Source organism: Typopeltis vanoorti, chromosome 2 (genome assembly GCF_054136105.1).
Source record: "Typopeltis vanoorti isolate ZY-2024b chromosome 2, IOZ_Tvanoo_1.0, whole genome shotgun sequence".
Lineage (NCBI taxonomy): Eukaryota > Metazoa > Arthropoda > Arachnida > Uropygi > Thelyphonidae > Typopeltis > Typopeltis vanoorti.
Window position 1 is genome coordinate 146,710,246 of NC_143550.1, and position 26,478 is coordinate 146,736,723.

General features: G+C 35.5%; 1 protein-coding gene across 4 annotated transcripts in view; it reads right to left on the bottom strand.

Annotated features, from left to right (window-relative positions):
- The window catches only part of LOC150109506 (cytosolic 5'-nucleotidase 3A-like), a 161,384-nt gene extending 136,149 nt beyond the window's left edge, over positions 1–25,235 (bottom strand). Inside the window, exons 1-2 of one of the 4 annotated variants that reach the window (XM_090413375.1) lie at positions 24,915–25,235; positions 14,500–14,558 (exon numbers count right to left, since the gene is read on the bottom strand). In XM_090413375.1, the coding sequence (XP_090269501.1) occupies positions 14,500–14,502 (3 nt within the window). In that variant the 5' untranslated portion in view covers positions 14,503–14,558; positions 24,915–25,235. Of the gene's footprint in view, positions 1–14,499; positions 14,559–24,363; positions 24,669–24,914 lie in introns of those variants that run through there. The other 3 variants (XM_090413385.1, XM_090413355.1, XM_090413364.1) reach the window with 3 other exon arrangements.
- Between the last annotated feature and the right edge of the window lie 1,243 nt (positions 25,236–26,478).

Below are 26,478 nucleotides of genomic sequence, written 5' to 3' on the forward strand. Positions count from 1 at the left end.
ATGATGTTATTATAAATGAGGTGTCAAATCTTCCACCAGTTGGTGAGAGTGACCACGAGGTGATCACGTGCAGGGTGACCAGTCATTCGAGGACGTCTGTTAGAAAGGGATATATGTGGAATTATAAGACTGGTAATTACGAAAAGCTCAGGAAACAGCTTGCAATAATAAATTGGAAAGAAGAACTGGATGGAAAGGATATCAATGCTGCTTGGGCCATACTCAAGAACTATTTGGTGGAGGCAATATCAGAGTGTATTCCGAGGGTCAAGAGGGTAAACAGAGTGGGTGTAAAATGGATGAATCAAGAGATAAGGTATGCAATATGGAAGAAGAAGGTATTATGGAAGAAACACAAAATGAGTATATATAACAACCAGTTGCATGAAAAGTACAAAGAGCAGGCAAGGAAGGTGACTAGCTTGATAAGGGTAGCAAAAATGCAGTATGAGCAGCAGTTAGCTAAAGCAGCCAAAAAAAATCCTAAGGAGTTTTTTCGATATGTCGCCAGTAGAAGAAAGAATGATTATGGTAGAATGGGATTGATTGGTGAAAACGGAGGAATGATAACCGCTGCGGAGGATATAGTTGAGATATTTAATGAGCAATTTCTAAAGGTATTTCACTCTTGCGAATGTGACATCATGCAGAACTTGAAAGTTGTGGGAGAAGAGGAGGAGGAGGAGGAACTGTTAGTAAGTGAACAGGAGGTATATGAGGAATTGAATAGACTTGATGTAAATAAGGCTGTGGGACTTGATGCTATTTCACCACGTGTCTTGAGGGAATGTGCCAGAGAGTTAACAACAGCTTTTGTATATCTTTTCAACATGAGTCTCTCACTGGGTCAAGTTCCAAAAGAGTGGAAAGAAGGTAAAATTGTTCCAATTCATAAGGGAGGTGATAAGAGTAAGGCTTTGAATTATAGACCAGTCTGTGTGTCTGGAGTTGTGGTCAAGGTATTAGAGAAGTTAGGAATAAAATTCAGAATTGGGTTGACAACAGAAAAATACTCTTTGGTGGCCAGCATGGATTTACTAAAGGAAAATCATGCTTTAGCAACCTGCTTACTTTTTATAATAAAGTGACAAATGCATTGGATAAGGGTATTGCATATACAGTGGTATATTTAGATTTTGCAAAGGCGTTTGATAAATTGCCACATGACAAGCTGGTAATTAAATTGGAACGGATGGGGCTGAACAGTAGATTGGTTCACTGGATTGGAGATTGGTTGTCTGATAGGTATCAGAGAGTTGTCTATAGAGGAGCGATATCGCAGAAGAGGAAAGTTACTAGTGGTGTACCTCAAGGGTCTGTTTTGGGTCCATTGCTGTTTAATTTGTATGTAAATGATATCTGGAGAGGTCTGAATGGTGATGTGCAGTTGTTTGCAGATGATGCAAAGTTGGGCAGAGCTATCAGGAGTAGTGTGGATGCTGTAGCTTTGCAAGAGGACTTGAATACACTGTCCGAATGGGTAAATAAGTGGGGATGTCAATTCAATGTCTCAAAGTGTAAGGTTTTGAAATTTGGGAAGCAGAGATGGGATGTAAAGTACACAATCGGTGCGAATATCTTGGAAGAGGTAGAGGAAATGAGAGATCTGGGAGTGATTGTAGACAAGGACCTAAAATTTCGGGGACATGTTGCTAAAATAGTAAAGACAACACAGCGGGTAATGGGAATGATGCGGAGGACATTGACTTGTAGAAGTAAGGATGTTATGGTTCCTTTGTATAAGGCTTTGATCAGGCCACATATGGATTACTGTGCACAGATCTGGTCACCTGGTTTTCAAAAAGATGAAATTGCGTTGGAAAAAGTTCAGAGGCGATTGACTAAGGTGGTTTCTGGTCTCTGGAATGTAGAGTATGAAGACAGATTGACAAAATGCAATTTGCAGAAATTGGTGGATAGAAGGAGGAGGGGGGGATATGATTGAGACATATAAGCTGTTGAGTGGTTATTACCAGATTAACGTCGGGGAGGTTTTGCACAGAATGGGTGAGGATAGCAGGAGAACAAGAGGTCATTCCTGGAAGCTGTATAAGGAGGGTGTGAGGAGCAGGTTTTTGCATGGAGAGTGGCGAGTGATTGGAATGCTTTGCCCGAGAGTGTGGTGTGTGCAGAGACAGTGAATATATTTAAGGCACAGTATGATAAACTGTGTGTATAACAGTGGACCTCCCACGATGAGTCTTTGACTCCATGGAGGTTTTTGTAATAATAATAATAATAATAATAATAGTTCATTTTAATATTTTTATTGACAACTTCACCACCTTCTTCCACAGCTAAGTCAATATGTTTTCTTCAGTCTGTCACTAAGGTTTCGTTCTTGTTTTAAAACTCACTTTTTCTCCAAATAATACTTGTGAATGAGCATTTCACATCTAAGTTGTCAACTTTGATTTTGTAACATAAATACACTTCCCCTTCCCTAGTGGGTTACTAAATTTTATTCTACTCAATACTAGAAGGTAGTCAAATCCTATTTCAAATATGATTTGGGCTAATCTGAAGACATGCTATAACTAACAAGAATTTGTGTGCATGCACAGGTACACTCTTTCCATATGAATTTATGCAGATTTTTAAGCTAGAGCATGGTGTTAATGACAAGTTTGTGTCCTGTGTAGAAATATATAGCAGGTATTTATTACTGTTAGTGTCCATTTTCCCTTGCATATTAGGTTCAGTGGCCTATCACGGCCTTCTCTGACACCTAATTAAAGCTCTAGTAGAGCAGTAATTCCTATCTGCTCTGCATAATGTATTAATGGCTATTGTTGGAACGTATATCCTAGTTCCGAATCCGACATCTTGTTGTAACGTACTCTTATTAATAAAATCAATTAATTGCTAATTGACCACTAATCCAAATGTAGGGAAATTTATATTTATACTGCGCCACCCTATATTTAGATTAGTCTATATAAAATAGTAGAATCAATTTTCAATTAAATTAGCAGTCTCCTTACTCATTCAGGCCGAATTTAATACTTTTCAGTTGAGGCTCCCGCAAGATTCGAATTATTTATGAACGGTGCAATAAAAAAGAATCAGGCAAGCACAATATTGAAATTAACAAAACAAAACATTTAATATAAGGTTATATGACAAATACATGAATTCCACTTCTAAAATAAGACATTACAATCAAGTTAGTATATCAGGTCAAATCATTCATATTAGTTCAGTCTTCAAGATCTTCACATACAAGTTTCACAGTTTTCTCTATTACAATATTCCTTACTCAGATCAATACAACAGAAATTCTTGTTTAATTAGTTTGCCCATATCTCTCAGTTATACTCCATACTTAACTCTCAGTAGGCACTTATCATATCATTAAATACGGCAGATATTACTTCAAGGCAAATTATTTTTAACTTCTAACTTGGGCGATATGCCACAGTAAATGTTAGAATAAGTGAAATGGAACTATCAATCAAATCTTCATACACAGAAACAAATAAAATATGACTGTCCTTACCGGAATTTATCTTCAGCACATCTTCAAACTATATTTATTACACCCATGGAACACATTTAAAAGAATTCTTCAAGGTCATAACTAGACAATTATTTGTCGCGCTTCACAATTCTCGACGCCAACTTTAGGGCAGATTGATATCCTTGTTTACTACTTCACAACAAATTAACCTCCGTACAATTCTTCCCAAAAGCAATATAGAAATAAGTAGTAATTCTAAGCTAACTGGATCTATTCTGAATCCTTCATTAACCTTCCAGTTCTTTAATTATCCAAATACGGCACAAAATTCCTATTAATGCCACTGCTGACTTTACCTTCAGCTATCTATAAGTTTTCACTTTGTCTCTGCACACTTCTAAATACTACTCTCTTGAATTCCTGCCCTTCAATCCTTTTTATTTACTTTCACCCCCTTGCTTATATCCTTCCTTTTTCCCCTTCAAAAACTCTTTTTTTTTTCCTATCTCTATATTACTCCCATATATTTCTCTTCCTTCCTCGTTATCGAAGCTCACGGTCTACCCACGCGCATTCCATTTTATTTCTCTCTCCATGGCAACGAACAAAACGTAAACATTCGCGTTAACGTTACATAAGGCTATACTTTTACATTGAGTAATGAAAAACATTAATAAAAATATTACAGTTACTTAATTTTCTCTTTCATTTCATTTACAATTAACAATAATAAAATGTATGTTACAGTATATATATATAAGGTATATTAAATTATATACATATAATTTCTCGTAATATTATTGAAGGAATAAAGTAAATAAGATAAATGATATTTATCACTGAGTCCTTCCAATAGAGCCTGTGTAGCTAGTGGATGTGGCGTTTGCACACCATTGCGCTTGGCCGCACGAAGGAAGACTTGGTTTCGAGTCTAGTCGGCGACTAGAGGAAATTTTTCTAAGCCTTTTTTCGACCGGTTCCCGAGTTAGTCTATCTCTGGCACGGGCAAGCAGGTTTTTCCTCCCGGAAACTTGGGTTTTTCGTCCTGTAAACTCAAGAAAATCGACCGTAGAACCCACATTATTTCAGACATTAAATATATTGTGTTAAGGTTAGGGATCACGAGATGGCGACACATTTGAGCCGTCTCTCTTCACTGCATACCGCTTAATTAGTGATAGCCTTGGGCCATCTGTCTCTGATTGGGTACCAGTGGAGATTGAACTGCCCACTCAGTCTCCAAAAGTTAGATAGGGCTAAATGGCCTCGCCTACTCCCGTATACGGGAATAAAAAGGCGTTAGCCGATTTAAAAAAAAAAAAAAAGTCCTTCTAGTAGTAAAATATACATTAAAATTATTTAATTAATAATAGCTGATGAAATTCAGGAATAATACATGAATAATAATTCTTAAGCAAGGATAATTTCTCATAATATTATTGAAGGAATAAAGTAAATAAGATAAATGATATTTATCACTGAGTCCTTCCAATAGTAAAATATACATTAAAATTATTTAATTAATAATAGCTGATGAAATTCAGGAATAATACATGAATAATAATTCTTAAACAAGGGATTAACAATTAATATTTAAACAAGTCATGCTTAATATATGATAGGTTATGTTAAATGTGAATGAAGGACAAAATATACATAATTTCATTCACAGTTTAACACTATCAACTGCACATGTTCTTCTGGCTACTTTGAAAAAAAAAAAAAAAAAAAAAAAAAAAAAAAAGGATAAACAGGACTTTCCAGAAGGGAAATTCTGCCAACCTCCATGAGACTAGCTAGCTAATCATCAACTGATAAACCTTAGTAAAAGTTCTTTGCATTCTAGATACAATTTGAACTCAGGTCATTTCAACCAAAGGGCTAAGGCTTAGTTTTAGAGCTTCTGCTCCAAATTTTCCAAAAAACATTTCTGTATGTCTAGGATTCATTTTCTACTTGGGTGCTTAAGTCTGACAAGATTCAGCACCTCCTTTATTATATCAACTGCTCTAAGAAAAACTCATTTACTTCCTCCTCCACTAGAACTTTCTGTGATACCATGATTACAAAGAAGTCATTATCTAATTTTTTATTTGAAATCTACCCATATAATTCTGCTTGAAATTCTCTTGTTCAAGTTTATGTTTGGTTAAATACCATAGCTAAGTCCTTTATTTGCAATCCTTAGTACCTGAATAAATTTAAGATCTCACCTGGGTCTTCAATTACATTGACATTATTTCTGCTGTCCCTCTTCTAGCTTCCCTTCTCCACTGATGTTGGAAGTTTATTTTTCACTTGGTTAGACTATAATAAATTTAGTTTAATCCTTTATCCAAATGTAAGCAAACAAAATTTGCACCTGAAAATATCTTCAGGACTGAGGTAAGGTAGATAGGTAAATATGACCTATTGCTTCTGCCTTAGTATCTCCACGTTTGGGTCTGCCTCCCACTGACAAGACCTCAAAAGTCTAAACCAGTCTAGGTAGTGGCCCTTCCCTTAATGCATAGCAGCATACATGTCCACAAAGAGATGTGCTTTGCATTATGGGAGATACCGAGACAAGGAGTGATGAGATCTTGGTCCACCTTTGCTCGGAGTTGCCTGGTGTTACACTACCTTACCTCAGTCCTGAAGATATTTTCAGTCAGAAACTTTGTTTGCTTATACTTGGATAAAGGATTAAACTAAATTTATTATATTCTCCACTGATACTTCTCATTGTAATGACAGTTATCTTCCATTATGTTTAAGGTGTTTTGATAGCTAATTGACTATTTGGTCTGGATTAAAAATTTTGCAAATATAACTTGACAGAGTACTTTAATAACTTTTGCAGCTTATACATGTAACAAAAATTAAACATAATTTATTCAAAAACCTCCAATACATAACATGGACACAGTCAGGGAGATAGACCATTAACTACATTCAAAAGATGAATCAAAATGAATCATAAATCAAGCATATATTAGCTTTTTTTTAAAAAAAGAATTATTTTAAATAATTTTTATCAACTTGCAATTGTTCCTTTAACTCTAATAGTGTGTAATATCATATACTTCAGCAGTGACCAATAATATACATATGATTTATAACTCATTATTACTCAATATTTTTATTCATCTTTTGAATGTAGTTAACGGTCTATCTCCCTGATGATGCCATGTAACGTTGGGTGAAATATATTAGTTTTTGAATAAATTCTATATAATTTTTATTATATGTGTAAGCTATAAAAGTTATTTAAATATATCTAGTACACATATTCCATTAAAGCCATTAATTTATCCAACAGATATGAATTTGCAAAATGCAGAAATTTCTTATATAAACTGGAACAAATGAAGATGGACATGAAACTAGTGACACAGATAAATTACAGGAGATATGCAATTGTGTGCCAACGATAATGCACAGATAAGCATGACGATTAGGGATGCTATTCATATACAGCACTTACAGAATGATTTGAAGAGACTGGAAATTTGGGCAAACAAAAATGGCTGTCGGTTTCATGGTAGCAAGCGTAAAGTTATGCACTTTGGCATGATGAGATTTCCAGCAACATATTATATTAGCAAGGTTAGGCTACATGAAACTGATGAGGCTAGGGATCTTGGCATAATGGTGGATAGGAATTTGAAGTTCAAAGGTCACAGAGCAAAAATTGCAAATACAACTTAGAAGATCATTGCAATGTTGAAGCAAAGGCCTTGATAAGACTACACCTGGACTATTGTATGCAGATTTTGGTCTCCCAGGTTCCAAGAGGATAAAGATGTGGAAAGGGTGCAATATTATATCAGGATTATGGAATTTAGATTATGAGGACTGACTATCATCAAGGAGACTAGGTTGAGATGGTTTGGTCATGTGATGAGGAAGGAGGACAAGTATGTGGGAAGAAAGGTCATGCAGATGGATGTGCAGGGTGAAAGGGGAAGAACAGGCAGCCAAAGAAGAGATGGAGAGGGACTTGAGGATGAAGAACTTAGATGTGGTTACAGCTCAAGACAGGAGGATGTGAAGGAGACTCACTAAGAAGAGTGATCCTACTTAAGTGGGACAAGCTGCAGAAGAAGAAGAAGAGATTATGAGGACTGACTATAAGCATGTGGATTACAGACTCTGATTAACAGGAGAAAGAGGGGTGATATGACAGAGGTCTATAAACTTCTGAATGGGTATTATACGATATTGTCTAATGAAATTTTTTGTTATATGGAAGGTGAGGAGAGAACACAGGGATATCCATGGAAGTTAAGTTTGTTCAGTCAAGAAAGGGGGAGCTAGGCTTTTCTGACACAAAGCAGTGAGTGAGTGGAATAGTTTGCTTTTAAAGGTAGTGAGTGCCTCTGGTGTGAATGAGTTTAAGGGAAGGTACGACAGTTGGTCTGTGTGATGTACAGCCTTCCTCGATGTCTCATAATAATAACAATGAAAGGGTGGCTGAGAGACAGACAAAGAATAATATAAGATGAAGTAAACCAACAGGAATGCAAGTGGGTAGTAATGTGTCACCAGTTACAACTAGATCACTGCTGTTTAGTTTGTACGTTATTGTTTGATAGCTATCAGATGGCAATAGTTAAAGGCAATGCAGCAGGATGATTTAAATAGACTGACAGTATGGTCAAAAAATGATTACCAGTTCAATGCAGTAAAGTAAAGTGAAAAGGTCATACTATGAGATGAAAAGTTTATGGTGTTATTAGTGATGGGGAATATACTGCAAGAAACTGATGAGCTTAGAGATTTAGAAGTGATTGTGAATGCAGAATTGAAGTTCATGGCAAATGCTGCAAGAGTAGACAACAGCATAAAGGATTGAATGGTCGACACGGAAGAAATTTTTCACAGAATGGGAGAGGGGAGTAGAACAAGGGGCCATCACTGGAAACATAAGGAGGATGTGAACAGAGGAGTAGGTTCTTTGCATGGAGGGTGGTGTGAGTGGAATGCATTGCCTGAGTGTTGTGAGTGTAGCCACAGTGAATCAGTTTAAGGCATGGGATGACCACTATGTACAATAGTGTGTGTGTGTATATTGGATGAGCATTGTGTGCAATAGTGTGACCTCCCATAATAAGTCTGACTCCATGGAGGTCGAATGTTAATAATAATAATAATTATTATTATTATTATTTGACACCTCCAGGGAGTCCAAAGACTCACCGAGAGAGAGCACCTGCTCTACAACGCTATCTCCACCACTCAATCCACAAAATGACTGCAACTACACCAACGTCATCCACTGCCAACCATCACCACTAGTTTTTCCACAGACAATCACAAGCATCCATGCCCACGGCAGGATTCGAACCCACAGCCTTTTGGCTGGAGAGCAGATATGCTAACCCCTCGGCCAGCCAGGCCAGCTGGTCAAGTGACAATAATAATAATTACTCAGAAGTGAACAAACAGCAACAGTGGCAAAATTATTTTAAAAAATATCCTATGAACAAACTTGATATTTTAGCATTTGAGAATGCAAGGGCACAGCTTATCTTAGGTAGTATTGGTCCCTAAACAGAATGCTACTATGATAGGAAAAACATGCAGAATATTAAGGTCTAGATGGATTGCTTCAATGAGATGTGTCTTAGAAGATCTTTTAAAATGTAAGATCTCACAATATTGGAGTATTGACAAATAAGAGACTAATTTGGAGGTTAACTGTTGATAAGAAGTTATTTATAATGTATATTAATTGTGTTACACTATCATAGTATCCTGTACACATGCTGTGGATACACATCAGAAATCTAATAACTATTAAGTAAGAATATGGAAACTAACCCTCTTCATAATGACCACATCTGTACTGCAGGAAAACCTTGCTGAATGCAATTAATTAATCCATCAATTAATGTGCATCAAGCGAATACAATAAACAATAGGAATAATTATAATTCATCCATCAGTTAGCATAAATTTGAAAAAAAAAAAAAAATTATAAACTATATTAGAGGATAAAATAAAAGTTAATAAAAATCAATTGCTTAAATTTTTATTTATTATCTAAACATTTGACTGAGCTACTTTATAAAAAGAATTAAGTAAAGATGTTTGAATAGTACTTGACTATTTCATCTTGTCATGCAATTTGCGATAGCTGGTGATCGCTTTATCAAGATTTCAGGCAGACTTCGAAGCTTCGTTCCATATCAAGATCAGTATCCAACAAAATTTCCTTAGCATGCTCAGTGTGACTGAAAACTAGTTCTTTTGCAGTTAGCTTCTTAGTTCTAAGATTCTCTTCTTGTTTGCACTCCTTATCTTCTTCTTCACATGCACACTGTCTATCATCGCTTGCAATAATAGCTTTGAGTCAACTGCCAAGTGTCTGCGGCCACCACCTGCAGTACTGCCATTGCCCACTTGCTGATACATTAACAAGTGCCACTGCTTACTGCAGATTGGCGACAAAAAATTTCGTGTAGCATAAAAAATTCGGTTTAACTGATTAATCACTCACTTAAAACGAGCAATAGTATTATTTCACTATTTCCCAATTTAAGTCAGTGAATAATCAGTTAATGCTAACTGATTATCATGCATATCCAATTCACATTAAACAAGGTTTTCCTGTACTGTGCACAGATTTAGTTACCTAGATTTCTTGGGGATGACACAGAGGATTTAGAAGCAGATGACCAAAATAACATGTTGAAAGTTTTTTCACTTAGTTATACTATAAATTAAAGATGCCAAGAAATTATATTAAATTGGTTTAATCCTTTATCTAAGCATAAGCAAACGAAGTGTGTGCATGAAGTATCTTCACAACTCAGCTACTTGTATATAGACTAATGAATTCAATTGCCTTAGTATCTCATAATACAAAGCATATCCCCTTTTGGATATATATAATGATATGCATTATGGGAAGAGACATTACCCAGATCAATCACTTTCAACCTTTATTGACGTCTCATCAGTGGAAACTAGGTTCAGAAAACACCCCAAGGTTGAAGTAATGCAGAAGTCATATTTTCCATATACATATAATGAAAAGGGGTATCACCTTATTATTAAAATAGTCTGAATGGCACCTCTGTAGCTCAGTCAGTATAGACAAAGCCTTTTGTTTGGAAAGACTTGGGTTTGATTCCTGTCCAAGAGGTGAGGAACTTTATCTGATCTCTTTCAACTAAAGGTGTGTTAGCCAGTCTCATATGCAGATAAAGGGTTTTTCCACCTACAAACTCAGGTTTTTTGTTCTCCAGAACAGGCAAACCAGCCCATGAACACACGCATCTAGTCATAAAAATTGTTTCCTCCCACACACACACACCAAACACCAGACTGCAACAAGTCAGTTAGGGTTTCCCACAGTCATGTAATCTCATAGTGGAACTTGCACCAAGCAGAATAAAGTGCTATAAAGAGAAAGATGAAGAAGATTAAAATAGTCTGGATTAGAAATAAATGTTGAAAGTTTTTTTTTTTTTTTTTTTTTAACTTAGTTATACTATAAATTAAAGATGTCAAAGTCATGAAGATACTTCATGGAGTATCTTAGATAAAGGATTAAACAAGAATAGTTTTTTGGCATCTTTAATTCACCAAAATAACATTTGTGGAATACTCTCCCTAGAGATAGACTACAGGTTTACAAGACTATATAAGACTACAAAATTTGGTTGATAGGTAAAAAAGGATAGCAAGATACTGTATATATTACTGAGAGGGCTTTATAAAACATGAGCAGAAGAATTTTTTTGGTACATGACAAGAGGGAAGAGAACAAGGAGTCATTCCAAAAGATGTTTAAGAGTATGATTAGCAAAAATGTAAGGACAAGTTTTTTGCTCTTACTTGGATAGAAATTTCTCTGCCTGCACGGGTCTGTGGAACTAGACCTATCTTCACAGGTCTATTTGCTGGATGAGACCCTTTCAATAAAAGGTCAACTAATTTGGGCAGCAACTTACTATAATGTATGGCAATGTACACATTGAAAAAGAATGTGTGCTGTGCATTATGGGATAGTAAAGCAATTTAAGGTGGTCATCTGCTTCCCTACATAAGTAGCCTACCCTAATATTAAGTCACACAATACTGATGCTTGAGTAAAAGATAAAAAATTATTTCTTGTTAAGTATAATTTACTTTGTAACAAAAAAATATCTTTGATGCAATGGATTTACTTAGCTATATGACATGATTAAATACATTTAATGACTAGCATGCCATAATATTGCATCTAGAACTGCTTCGAATGTCAGCAATACATTTGAAATGTTATTTTATAGCTGTCTCTTGTAATCTATATTTTTGCATTTCTCTTTTCATGTTATACACCTGATGAAATTTTCTAAGAAAGGAAACTAGTTATGTGATCAAATAAATAGTATTTTTTTCAGCTTCTAGTCATTAAATTTATTTAATCATATTTATATATCAATATATATGCATACATACACAAACTAGTGCGAAAGCTTAGGTTGAACTAAATTTTTATCTGTATATGAAAATATTTTCATGACTGTAGCAAAATGTGGACATAAATTTATTGCCAGCATACTAATAAATCATATTACACAAAAATGTGTTATAAATTTCATATAAAATTAAATTTCATATAAAATTTTGCCAAAGACATTTTTGGCAAAAGTTACAAAATTTCCTAAGTAAATAAGGAATTAATGTACAGTACTTACAGAAAACTATGCAGAGACATTTCAGTATGGAATATGTCCACCTTGAACTGCGGTGCAGCTCTCACAACATCGTACAATGCCTTAGCACCAAGTGATTCAGGTGTTCTTGAAGCAAACATGCCCACTCCTTCAGAGCAAGGAAGAGGCCTTGTTTGTTTTCTAGAGAGGAATTTCAAGCAGCAATGCATCTCCCTATTGCATCCCAAATGTGCTTCTATGGAGGTAGAAATCTGGGGAATGTGCTGACCACTTGATTCAATTAACCACGCTACCAGCCAGGAAGTATATATATGTCCACATTTCCATGGATGCGAAGTGCATATTAAAATTGTAATACCATTGATATTGCATTGAAATTTATGATGGATACAAAGCTTTTAAGGGTACGTATTTGATCTTTAATGGCCGGTAAGGTGGTTAATATCCTCAGGTCTCCAACTGCTTACATATGATGTGGTGTGGTATTAGCATCCATTAAAATGAATTCTTTGGCTATAGCACTATGGAACAATCGAACATGATACTGAAGAACTTCGTTGAAATATCGTTCACCAGTCATGGTCCCTTTTTCTAGCACCTGTAGCTAGAAAAAGGGACTATCCCTTTCAAGAACATTTTCATGATGGTAAGCAGTACCACTTTCACACCACATCAAAGTGTTGTCTAAAACTGAAGGAAAAACCAAAACAACTCATCTGTGGAGTACGTTAGCCCATTGGTGTCTTGTCCAATTTTGATAGATACCACACCACTGAAAATTTGCTCTATGAGCTGTGGATAAATGGATGCAGACTATAGGCCTTTAGGTGTATAGGACTACTCATCACAGACATCTTGCCACAGTTTGTTGAGATATCCATGCACTTGTGCTTGAATGGAGCCAACTTGCAAGCTGTGGTACATCAATTACATTTTGTTGTTACCACAAAAATCTGTCTTCATGCTCCGTAGTAGAGCAAGGGTGACCTCTTAGCAAACATATGGAATACATTCGATTGGTTTGAAACACTGCTCATAGGCTGGATAAAATGCTATGTGAGATTCCAAACTCTCTGGCAATATCCGTAGTTCTGCAACCTTCAAGCTTTCCAATAATTCCCCACACAAAACCATCTAGATGTCAGTTCGCAAAGGCATCATCTTTGCCAAGTTTGCAACTTTATTCCTTCACAAAATGAAAAATTTTATTCAAACACAATTTTCTTAGCACAGCCTTTTGCCTTTTATCCTGTTGAGTGCTACTGTGTGACCCTTTGCATGCAATTAGAAAATTTGAATGTGTATCTGCTTTCTACTTGAAATTGTCAGTTACACAAATTACCACAAGCTGATTCATCTGAATTTGCAGTGTAATCTTCAGAAATAGATGTCTTGGCCAATCTTGTCCTTAGATTTTTATACACTATACAGTGTATAAATAAAAAATTTGGATGGAATATGAATTTTAATGCCCAGTATAAGACCACTACTCCGTTCATTGGTCTGATGTGCTTGAAAGTTCCATATTTGATCTCTAGAGTGTAGTGCAGATTATACAAGAGAAATAAAATTAAAAATAAAAATAATTAAAAATCTCCTCCTCCATTATCCATGAAGATGCCTGGATAGTAAATGAAATAAAATATAAGAAAAAGATCAACTTAATGTTTCTTGGTATTTGACTTAGATCATAATGCACTAGAACTAATAATAAGCTCACCTATACCTATAAATTATATAAATTTGAAAAGTAAAATTTTGGTTTAAATTTCTCTATGGAAAAATGCAGTTACTTTTTCTCTGTAATGAACTCTTATTGTATGAAAAAATACTTTCATGCAAAGTGAACTTTAAAAAAATTTCCACCAGACAAAGCAATCCTTATTATCAATTAATGGCATGAATGCTGAATAAATTATTATTATTATTCAGGCCTCCATGGAGTCAAAAGACTCATCGTGGGAGGTCCTTCCTAAGAAACACAAAGCCCCCAAGAAACACAAATCTATCATACCACTCCTTGAACTCATTGACCGTTCTCGCTCTCACCACACCATCAGGCAATGCATTCCATGGTTCAACCACCCTCCATGCTAAGAAACCACTCCTCACCCTCTTGCTCACAGTCATCACTCCTCGCTGTTCAATTTTCAATGAAATACTATTTGATAACATGAATCTCTCTCTAAATCTTTTGATTTGATGGAGGTGCAGTAATCATATTCAGTTGTTTTATTCATTTCCTTTTTTTTTTTAACCTGTTTTCTTTTTGGAATACACCAAAAAAACGTTTCCATAATTAAATTACCATGAAAATTCAAAATGTGTGAACAATAAGGAATTACTGTATATTTACAAAATATTTACAAAAATGTTTTTGATTCATACCATTCTGGATTATAATAATTCAGATTACTGGCTTTTCAGAATATACACACAAGGGAATGCTGTGAGTGGAAAACAAACAATAAAACACAAATAAGCTAAAGTGAAAAATGATAAAAATATCCATTAATGTCTAGAAATAAAAGAAATTAACAAAATTAAAAGAATTCCGAAACAATTTCTTGATCATTTATAGTTCTTAAAGATTTCAATTCAATCCATGCACTTTATCATGCATGTTTTATAGGGCTTTCTTATTCAATTATTTTTGCAGTGTGAAGAATGTATGTGCTGACAGTTCAATGTAATGTTAGGGTATTAGCTATACAATATAGTACAGCTTATATCCTAACATTGCATATATTACAAGAAAGATAATTACCAAAGTCAGTCAAAATCATTGTAAAATTAAATGCAGCAAAATGCAAGGTTTTTGAGGTTTGGAATCCATCGATTGGGGGGGGGGGGGAATGCATACTCGATCAGAGGAGCTGCACTGGAGAAGGTAGTGGAGGTAAGAGATCTGGGGGTGATGATTGATAGAAAACTGAAATTCAGGGAGCATATCGCAAAGGTGGTGAGGGTAACTCAGAGGATTGCTGCAATACTGAGAAGGACACTAACCTGCAGAGATAAAAGAGTTATCATTCCATTGTATAAGACCCTGATCAGACCACACTTAGACTATTGTTCTCAGATTTGGTCCCAGGATTTGAAGGGGATAAACTGATTGTGGAAAGGGTACAGAGCCGGAAAACAAAGATGGTTTCAGGACTGTACAATATGAGTTATGAGGATCGACTGAGGCAATGTGGACTGCAGAGTTTGGTGGATAGAAGAAGGAGAGGTGATATGATCGAGACTTTTAAACTGTTGAGAGGAAGTTACAGGGTAGACGGAGAGTTCTTTCACATGGTGGAACAGCAGGAAGGGGCGATGACAAGGGGCCATCCCTAGAAGTTACAAAAGGAGGCTGTGCGCAAGAGGGCAAGGAGTGGTTTCTTTGCATGGAGGGTGGTTTAACCTTGGAATGCATTGCCTGAGAGTGTGGTTGGAGCAGGAGTCAATGGATTCAAGGAGTGGTATGATAAACTTTGTTTTCTAAAAATGACCACCAACGATGAGTCTTTTGACTCCATGGAGGCCTGGATAATAATAATAATAATAAATTGTCTATATGAAAATTGTCGTGAACAAGTAATTTTTCAGGAAAATATCATCTGCTTCTCTTAAACACCAAATTTTGTAGAACTAAACTGAAAAATTATCCCATATATCATCAAAAAATATTCTATCAATATAGAATTCTGAATTGAAGTCTGAGTTTAAGTACATAAGACACATTATGCCTTTCTGTGACTGAATGACAAATCTATTTGTTTGCCAGACTAGTGTCATTTTAACCCTATTAACATATAGTTAAAGCAATACATTTGTTCTGAAATCTGCTTATTTCTATTTGAAACTATAGTTCAAACCCAAAATGACTAGAAAATCAGAACAGTTTACACAGAGCATAGTATTGAGACTTGTGAAGCAGCTGGTTTTCTATTTCAGTTCATAATAATTATTACATTATTTGATACGAAAATGTTATATTATGAAGATAATGCATTTCATAGCAGATAATATAACAAAACCATGTTACTATCAATTATAATAAATCAAATATTATCAGACCACAGTTTGGACTGGGTTGTTTAGAATGACAACCAAAGTTATTAACACTGTGAGAAAAGTATTACTGCATGTAATCTGGCCAGTTTGCTTGTTTCATAGGTGGAAGAAAACAAGACTCCACAGAAGATGTTGCAAATCCAAGAATATTTTAGAGTCAAGAGCAGCAATGACACCACTAATCTCAGAGAGTATGGCTGCATTATTGTTGTAATAGGTTTCACGATATGATAAGAACACAGATGGTTAAGAAAATAACTATTAACTTAAAGCTAATATTTCACTGGTATTATATCCAGCATCTTCAGAGCACACACCACAAAGTTTGTTACAAATGTAAGACAACCACAATCCGGTGTGACAGTGGGGGCTAGTATAAGTTATTGCAGCGTGCAACACAAGACTAAAGTCCCAATATGGCGCCATCTAGGTAAAAAAAAAAAAAAAAAATTTCAAAGTTTTGAAATAGTAGTAAAAAAACAAAGAAATCAAAAGTAATGCACAGAAGCTTCTACAAGTCAGAGAAGTTGTTCCTGGAATCATCAGAAGCCTTAAAACATACTCCAAACCTTAACAAGTATGGCTGTATAAATCTACCAAAGATTTGGGAGACAATCATCCTAAAATAAATTAATATTTTTTATGTATATTATTTCTGGGAAAACTCCCATGTTACTCCTCTTAATAAACTATTATAATTACGGCTATTTAGCCTGCTTCAGTTTAGGAGTGCCCCTGTTTAAATGTCATTGGCTATTTACTCATGGATTCTTAGGGCATTGTAGGTGTAAATTTACCAAAAAGTATATGTAGCACAAGAATTAGAAATTTACACATGCGTTTTTCTGGGTGTTGCGGCTTTTCCTCTTTCTGCGATGTCGAAAAACTACTGAGTGCGGGGGGGGGGGGTAGGCAATTTGGGAGAATTAAGTTAGAAAAACTTGGGGGTTTTTTCGCAATATATATAAACATATATATTATATTAAATAGGGTGGGGGAAAAGGTGAAAGGGTTGATTTTTTAAATTGAGAGGGGGAAGGGGAAAGGTGGTAATAATAATAAATTGTCTATATGAAAATTGTCGTGAACGAGTAATTTTTCAGGAAAATATCATCTGCTTCTCTTAAACACTATTGCCTATTGCATTGTTAAACACAATACTCAGAATATCGGAAACAATAGCTATAAAGTGTGACGTGAACTCTATCAACGTACACAGGCCCTACATAATCTCCAAGGTTTGGAAGCTTCACAACATAAAATTGAGGTCGCAACCCTGACCAATAGGCGACAACACAAACACTTCAAAAGCAGAAGCACCTACCCGACCTGACATAGCATCCACTTTCCCAATGTGTTCAGATGACGACCAAGAATAGTCTAAACGGACCACACCCCATCAACCACCTTCCCCTTCCTCCTCCCAATTTAAAAAATCAACCCTTTCACCTTTTCCCCCACTCTATATAATATAATATATATGTTTATATATATTACGAAAAAAACTCTGGGTTTTTCTAACTTAATTCTCCCAAATTGCCTATACCCCCCCCCCCACTCAGTAGTTTTTCGACATCGCAGAAAGAGGAAAAGCCGCAACACCCAGAAAAGGTATGTGTAAATTTCTAATTCTTATGCTACATATACTTTTTGGTAAATTTACACCTACAATGCCCTAAGAATCCATGAGTAAATAGCCAATGACATTGAAACAAGGGCACTCCTAAACTGAAGCAGGCTAAATAGCCATAATTATAATAATAATATTTTTTAATTTATATTTTTTCAATTTTTTTTTTTTTTTTTACCTAGATGGCACCATATTAGGACTTTATTCTTGTGTTGCACGCTGCAATCACTTATACTAGCCCCCGCTGTTACACTGGATTGTGGTTGTCTTACATTTGTAACAAACTTTGTGTTGTGTGCTCTGAAGATGCTGGATATAATACCAGTGAAATAGTTATTTTCTTAACCATCTGTGTTCTTATCATACCGTGAAACCTATTACAACATGTCTGACGAACACATAAGCCTATCCACGCGTATTATGATTGTATTAATCCAAAAGAAATAATTACCTGAATGCAGAGCCTCTGTAGTAGCTCAGTTGGTTCCAATAATGCCCTTTGGTTGCAAAGACATGGGTCCGAATCCCGTCTGATATGCAAAGAACCTATATCAGGGCTTTTCAACTGAAAGTGAGTTAGCCAGTCTCATATGGAGGTAGGGGGTTTTTTTTTTCTTCCAGAAAAATGGGTTTTTCATCCCTCAGAACAGGCAATTAACTTACATAACACACTGGCCTCATAGCCCATGAGTTGCTTTGGGCTCAAATTTAAATAAACTAAACCTGAATACAGAGCATCCTTTCTATCACTCTATCCACATGAGAAGTGCTGCAAGACGTAGAGCAAATAACTGCCATGTAGGAGTGTGTGGATAGAATCAAGAGCAAAGTAATCATTTGGAATTAATCTTAAAAAAGCTAGAAGTTGTAGTCCTTAGGAATACTTCATAAATTGTTTTTCATGTCAAAGAACACTGAAGCCAAATGTTCTTGTTTTAGAAATGCATCTCTTATACAAGTCTCTAAAATGGACCGTATGGTCCAAAGTTTAACTATGTGTATAACAGCAACACTATGTACTGGACAGAAGAGTGTTGCTTTCTAAATATCAGAAAAGTCTAGCGTCAACCATTTTCTTTAATATTTTACAAAGGAAGCTGGTCAGAGCAAAAGCATCATTAATTATTTGCTGTTATCAGATTTGTTCTTGGTTTTGGGATAGAATGACAACTGACTTATAGCAAGAATCTGGAAACTCTTCCTCTGCAAGTATTCTGTTGTATATCAAGAGGAGATCCATAGAAGATGTCTGGTCATTTCATAATGGATGTAATCAGGACCTAATGTACTAGGGCATGACAGTAAAATTGCTTCTTAGATTCTCCTTAATAAATGGCAGGTTGTGCAGCCCACTGGTAGAAAAATTTAGCTGCTGTTTCTCTTTGAAAAAGCAACAAGAGATTCTGGCAAAATCTTCTCCAAAAAAGTTGGCAACAGCTTTGGAATCAGCAACGATGGTTTAAGATAGACGAACCGTGTGTTCTTTTCCAGATTTTATCAAATACAATTTTTGCACTAGTTGTTTGATTAATCAACGAGGTAAACTGGATCCAAGATTGTTTTTGATTGATGTCTCACATAACATGCTTTGGTTCTAGCATGCTTAAAAGCTATTAAATTCGATGTGGTGGAGTATCTATGAAATATATCTCATACTGTCTTGATAGTTTTTGGCTGTCTGGCACTCTGGGTTCCACCAAGCCTTTGGACAGACTGGAAATTGAGATGATGTTTTAGGAATTGAGGCTTGGACTGTTACTGCTTGGATAATGAAATCTATTATATATTTTACTGCTTCATTTTGATAGATGTTTGACTGACTGTAGTCATTTTTCAAGATCAGAAAACTTATTCCAGTCAACCTGGTCCATTTTCCATATGGGCACCTATGTAGAAGAACATGATTCATGTGAAAACATTGTGCAAATAACAGAAAAATGACAACTTCTGTAGATGTTTGCAATATATCCTATGTGAGCTGTGGAAAAATGGCAGAGCAGCAGAACATGAGCAGGTAGGCATATAGAAGAAAGTAGTCTTATTCAAAAGGGAGTGGTCATCAGTGTCAAGGATTCATCCAATATGACCTAGTCCATTTGTGTTGTCATCCAACATGGGCCCAGGCAGTTGCAAGATAAGGTTATCAAGATTGATTTCATTTAATTCAGCACCCAGTGCTAAATAAATTGAACATACTGTAATAAGAAACCCCATGGATAAGCTAATCGCTACTGCTTAGGAGCAGTATTAAGCTGTAATAAATTTAGTTTTAAGTTGTAATAAATAATAAGGTTTTGTTTGCTTACACTTGGATAAAGGATTAAACCAAGTGTAAGCAAACAAAACCTTATTATTAAATTACTCTGGATTTAGAGAAAGATGTTGGAAGTTTATTTTCCACTTGGTTAGACTATAATAATTTAGTTTAATCTTTTATCCAAGTGTAAACAAACAAAGTTTGCACCTGAAGTATCTTCAGGACTGAGGCAACTTGTACTAAAGGTGGACCAAGCTCTCATCACTACTTGTCTCAGTATCTCCCATAATGCAAAGCACATCTCCTTGCAGACATGTATAATACTATGCATTAAAGGAAGGGCCATTACCCAGACCGGTTTCAACCTTTATTGAGGTCTTGTCAGTGGTAGCCAGACCCAGAAGTGGTGATACTAAGGCAGAAGCAATGGAGAGGTCATATTTACCTATGCGTAAATATGACTATATGTATTTACCTATACTTAAAGATGACTATACATATTTACCTATACTATATATAGGTAAATATGACCTCTCCATTAAGGCTTCTTAACAGAGGGGTTTTATGTCGGTGATACTAAGATACCTTAGTATCACCGCTTCTGGGTCTGGCTACCACTGACAAGACCTCAATAAAGGTTGAAACCAGTCTGGGTAGTGGCCCTTCCCTTAATGCATAGCATTATACATGTCTGCAAGGAGATGTGCTTTGCATTATGGGAGATACTGAGACAAGTAGTGATGAGAGCTTGGTCCACCTTTACTACAAGTTGCCTCAGTCCTGAAGATACTTCAGGTGCAAACTTTGTTTGTTTACACTTGGATAAAGGATTAAACTAAATTTATTATAGTCTAACCAAGTGGAAAATAATCTTCCAGTATTAAGCTGGATATGATGACTGCCCCCTAGAATAGCTCCTCCATCAATGAGCAGGACAATCTCCAGTTCTGACCTTGTTCACAACAGTGGAACCTGTGGAGTATTCATAACTAAAAATTCACATGTATACCACAGTAATTAAATTTTAATATGTAGATATTTCTTCTTAAGTAGTATCTTAAGACATCATCAGTACAGTTATTATAAACAATACTAGGAATTATATTCAAAGGAGCAGTTAGTGTGAATGCTTACATTGGAATCTCTCTATGCATACAATAGCATGTTTTGAGGATAAAATTAAAATATATCTGACAAATTTATTTTATACAATTGAGGATAATTTCCCAAATCTTTGGAATAGTGAGATAGTCATTATGATTAAGAACTGGTTCTGTGACATAAGGTTTCAGCACTTTCTTTATATAAATAAATGCTCATGTTTATATAAGGATCGATGTAGCAGCTTGGTGTTTTTCCATTGGATCCTATGGTTAGGGTTTTCAACTCCATGTTGAGCAATGCCCAGATTTGTGCAAGATTTGTTGTTGTTTACTACCACAGTGGGGCACAGTTCGATGAGAATTGTGTGCAATAGTGCGTACCTCCCACGATGAGTCAGATGTTAATAATAATAATAATTTCCATTACAAAAATTAAAAAACCTAATTTATTATTAATAAATATTATATATAATATAGAATATTATCAGTCTCAATGTAGGAGGCTTACTAAGAAAATTAATCCCCACTCCCTACTTGCTATTCATTCCTACGACTACTTCAGATTTTTTGTATTCACAACACCTTCAAACAACACATTCCACCCACCATTTCTGAACAAGAAAAAGTAAAACTTTGCCAAAGATTGAAAGGACTTCACTTTTGTATAATAAATATAGTTTAATTCTTTATCCAAGTGTAAGCAAACAAAGTTTGCACCTGAAGTATCTTCAGGACTCAGGCAATTCGTGGTAAAGGTGGACCAAGCTCTCATCACTCCTTGTCTCAGTATCTCCCATAATGCAAACCGCATCTCCTGGCAGACATGTATAATGCTGTACATGAAGAGAAGGGCCACTACCCAGACTGGTTTCGACCTTTATTGAGGTCTTGTCAGTGGGAGCCAGACCCAGAAGTGATGTTGCTACGAGTTGCCCCAGTCCTGAAAATACTTCAGGTGCAAACTTTGTTTGCTTAGACTTGGATAAAGGATTAAACCAAATATATAATTGGTAGCATAGCACAGTGAAAAAACTTCCATCAACTAAGGCAGAAGCAATGGATAGGTCATATTTACCTATACGAGTTGCCACAAGATTGCCAATCTTTCTCTAAATCCAGAGTAATAATAAGGTGGTACACCTTTTGGCAACTCGTATAGGTAAATATGACCTCTCCATTGCTTCTACCTTAGTATCACCACTTCTGGGTCTGGCTCCCACCGACGAGACCTCAATATAAAGGTCACAACCAGATAGTGGCCCTTCCCTTAATGCACAGCATTATTATACACATCTGCAAGGAGATGTGCTTTGCATTATGGGAGATACTGAGACAAGGAGTGATGAGAGCTTTATCCACTTTTACCACAAGTTGCCTCAGTCCTGAAGATACTTCAGGTGCATACTTTGTTTGCTAACACTTGGATAAAGGATTAAACTAAATTTATTATATTATAGTCTAACCAAGTGGAAAATAAACTTCCAACTGACTTCACTTTTGCTATCTATATACAAGTTCCAATGAAGATCTTTTTCTTTGTCAAAAATCGTATACTCCCCCTTTTCACCAAGGAAATCATCCTACCCCATCACATCTCTAAGTCACATTTCTGCATTATCCTTCATTTTCATTATTCTGATAGAAATTATCCTGGTAGCCTACATTCACAGCCATAAGATTAATACCCCACCCCCTCCACTGTATATGTAACAATTCATGTTGTCTGATATCTCATATAATGAGACAAGCAGCAAATGATCATAGTAGACACTAATGTGATACAGGTTCGGTAACCTCTTGTTTGTGCACAATTCACACACGTATAAAAACAAGTCCTGTTGCTACTTGTCAATGACTCAAACCTCCATGCTGTTTTAATATGCTTGAAGCTTCAATTCTCTGTTAGCCTTAGATCCTGTGTTTTTTCTTTTCAATCCCTGCAGATATTTGATTGAATAAGCTGTGCTAAGTAAGATTTCTATCTACATTTCAAAGTATAACACATTTCACTTAGCAAGAAATTACATTATTCATCTCTCCAGTCTACTTACATTTTGCAAAAGAAACAAAAGAAATCATCCATGAGTTGATTATGAAGATCAACTCAGTGTTACCCTCAATACCATTAGCAAGAAAAGTGACATCCAAGTTAAACACTTGGGCAATTACACTAGATAAATAACCATCCTGCATTCCTTATCTGCTATTTCAAGAGTATTGTGCACTTTAAATCCATGCTTTGAAAAAAAGATACATCTCTGCTAGTATACAGAAGTTAAATAGTAGTAACCCAAGCACATAATTCTGAGACTTAACATAACTGTTCTTTAAAGATGTTATTCCAATTTTAATTTACACTGCAACTTTCATTACAACCATCTAACACAGCCTCTGCAAATGCAAGATGCCTCCTAACAAATGAATTATTTATAGAAGATGGCATGCATTTCTCTGTCCATCTCACAAAAAATCACAAACTATAATTCATTTTTCACAGCTCGGAATCTTCCTTGTGCAGAGGAAGATTCCGAGGCATGGTCCTTCCCTTTCATTTAACTGAACCTTTTTGATTAGTGAGGCTCTCATGAATTATTTAAGAGGTTGCCATGGAATACAGATTTCAGGTGAGAAGTAGGTGGGCGAATATCATTTGTATTCGAAATTAGCATGAGGAGCTCATGTATCCAAAGAAAATTAACAAAGCACAGAAATATGGGGTTGGGGTGTAATATTCTAGTCAGTCAACAGTTGTGGCAAAATCTAACAGCATATTTGCAACTAAAAATAAAAAGTTACTCGAAAGATAATATTCTAATTCAGAACAGCGCAAAACATCTATTTCTAGTTTGTTCAGTTTCATCTAACTTGAAATTTGCTAGCACACGTACGCCGAATTGTTAAAATCATACGCGCGCCTTGGTCTTTGTTGGTGTGTATATATGCAGTATATAGATGCATATTTCTCGAGAACAGTTAAAATTATTTACAAGCCCATCCTCCTTGCTACAACACCACACCGACTGTCAGAACAAGCGATGTCTCATTCAAATTCCACTATGTTCGCAATGTATTTAACGGAATGTCAACTCGCAAATATCTAAAATGAGCTTTATTAAAAATGCGCGCATGCTCGAAGAAAATCACTTATGTTTATTAATACTATTATCACAATGATACGTGAAAATGAAAAGGTGACTTACAATTAGATTTGCCAAACTAAAATACATAGGCGATGTCATGAGCACGCACTGTTCTCTGTACATGTACCAAACTTCGAGGTTTATGTATACATAATTATAATTATATGTTTCTTCTCAAAAGGTCCACTAAGTTGAAATCCTGGTCTTCGCAGTCTATGATGACATTAGATAAATAAATGACAGCATTAAAATACTTTTGGAGAATTTTAATCCTATTATTTACACCAATCCAAAGAATCTAGCAACCGACCAAAATTTGCAGAATCGCAGAATGTTTAACTAATGCTTCATTATCAAAAGCATCAACTCTGAAAAACCACAATCACATATGGGATGGCGCATTACTGAAAGATAAATATGTACGTATGTATGCATATAAGTACGCGAGTCCTTGAGGACTTCTTGGAGGTGTCACGTAATGGTAATGATTACTGTATATATATAACAAAAACGCAGATTTCAGAAAATACGCCAAATTAGTGCTTGTGCATAATTTAACTAAAAATATTTATATTACAAAAAAAAAAAAAAAAAAAACTACAAATACTTACAGTATCTACTGGTCTTTTATTTTTTTTACTTGATTTTGCCATGAGTCGTGCAGTTACCAGAGAAAATGCTAAAACTGTAAATCCCAAAGCACATTTCATTAAAAATGAATATCCCATAGATCTGGGTGTAAGAAAACTTGGAGAAACTAAGAACATTTTAATTCTCAAAATACAGCAATGTGCAAACCTGAAAATAACATCTACAGTTCTACACTCTCATTTCCTTCGTAAAAGTAAAATACAGCTGCTACTTTAACGACAAAGCGATGTTTTTCTCATCATAAATAACATGACATATATTTCTTCCAGCATTTACGCACAACAAACCCAAAATAAAATTTCTATTTCCAAATACGCTCACGCCAAATATCATATTCTGAAGAACAGCACTGCCATCTATTAGAAAACACGACAAGCTATCACTATATCCCAAATTCAGGGGTATATTTTTATGTAGGTGAATCCATCTCTTCATTGTTAGGTCTACCACTAATTTCCAGAATATTTATAAAGTATTATAGCTGGTATGTAAATAACCATACGTCGTCGTCGTCCGGTAGCATCCTCTAGCAAGAGGGTTGCAGCAGATGAGCAGCTATTCTCCATTTCTCTCTGTCTGTCGCTTCCATTATTCTTAAACCAGTCCATTCCACGATGTCATTAAACCACTCTCTAGTTGGTCTTCCACGTCTTCTCTTCCCTTGAACTTTCCCTTGTAATATAGTTCTTGTCACGTGTCCATAAGAACCTCTCAGAAGATGTCCTGCAAATCTGGTCTTTCTTTGCATAATATTCTTGAGCAGTGTTCTTTCCATCCCAACTTGTCTTAAAACTTCTTGATTTGATATTCTTTCTGTATAGCTAATCTTTTCCATCTCTCTATAACACCACATTTCCAATGCATTAATTATTTCCATATCTCTCTTTCTTAGTGTCCATGACTCACTTCCATAACTTGCAATACTCCAAACTGTTGCTTTAACTATTCCAATTCTAACGCCTATTTTAGTGTTCTTGTGTATTAAAATTCTTTTCATTTCCATAAATGCCGATTTAGCTTTGCCTATTCTATTTCTAATGTCAAACTCTGAAGTTCCTTCCTCTGAGATCCAGCTATCTAAATATTGAAATCTTTCCACTTCTAAAATCTTTCCTCCACATTTTATTTTTACCTTACTCCTATTTTTCTACCCATTATCATCATCTTGGTCTTTTTGTGTTAATTCTTAGTCCATACTCTTTACAAGAGTTTTGAATTCTTTGAATAATTTGTTGTAACCCATTTTCACTTTCTGCCATCACCACTACATCATCTGCATATCTTAAGTTAATAATGATTCTTCCGTTTATTTTTATTCCTTTTTCTACATCCTCAAGTGCCTCTCTAAACATTTGTTCACTATAAAAGTTAAACAATAATGGTGATAACTTGCATCCTTGTCTGACTCCTCTCTCCACCGGGAATTCTCCTGTTTCCTCTCCATTTACACATACTGATGCTATTTGGGACCAATATAATCTCTTTAAAATTTCCAAGTCATAAGAATCAATATCAATATTTTCT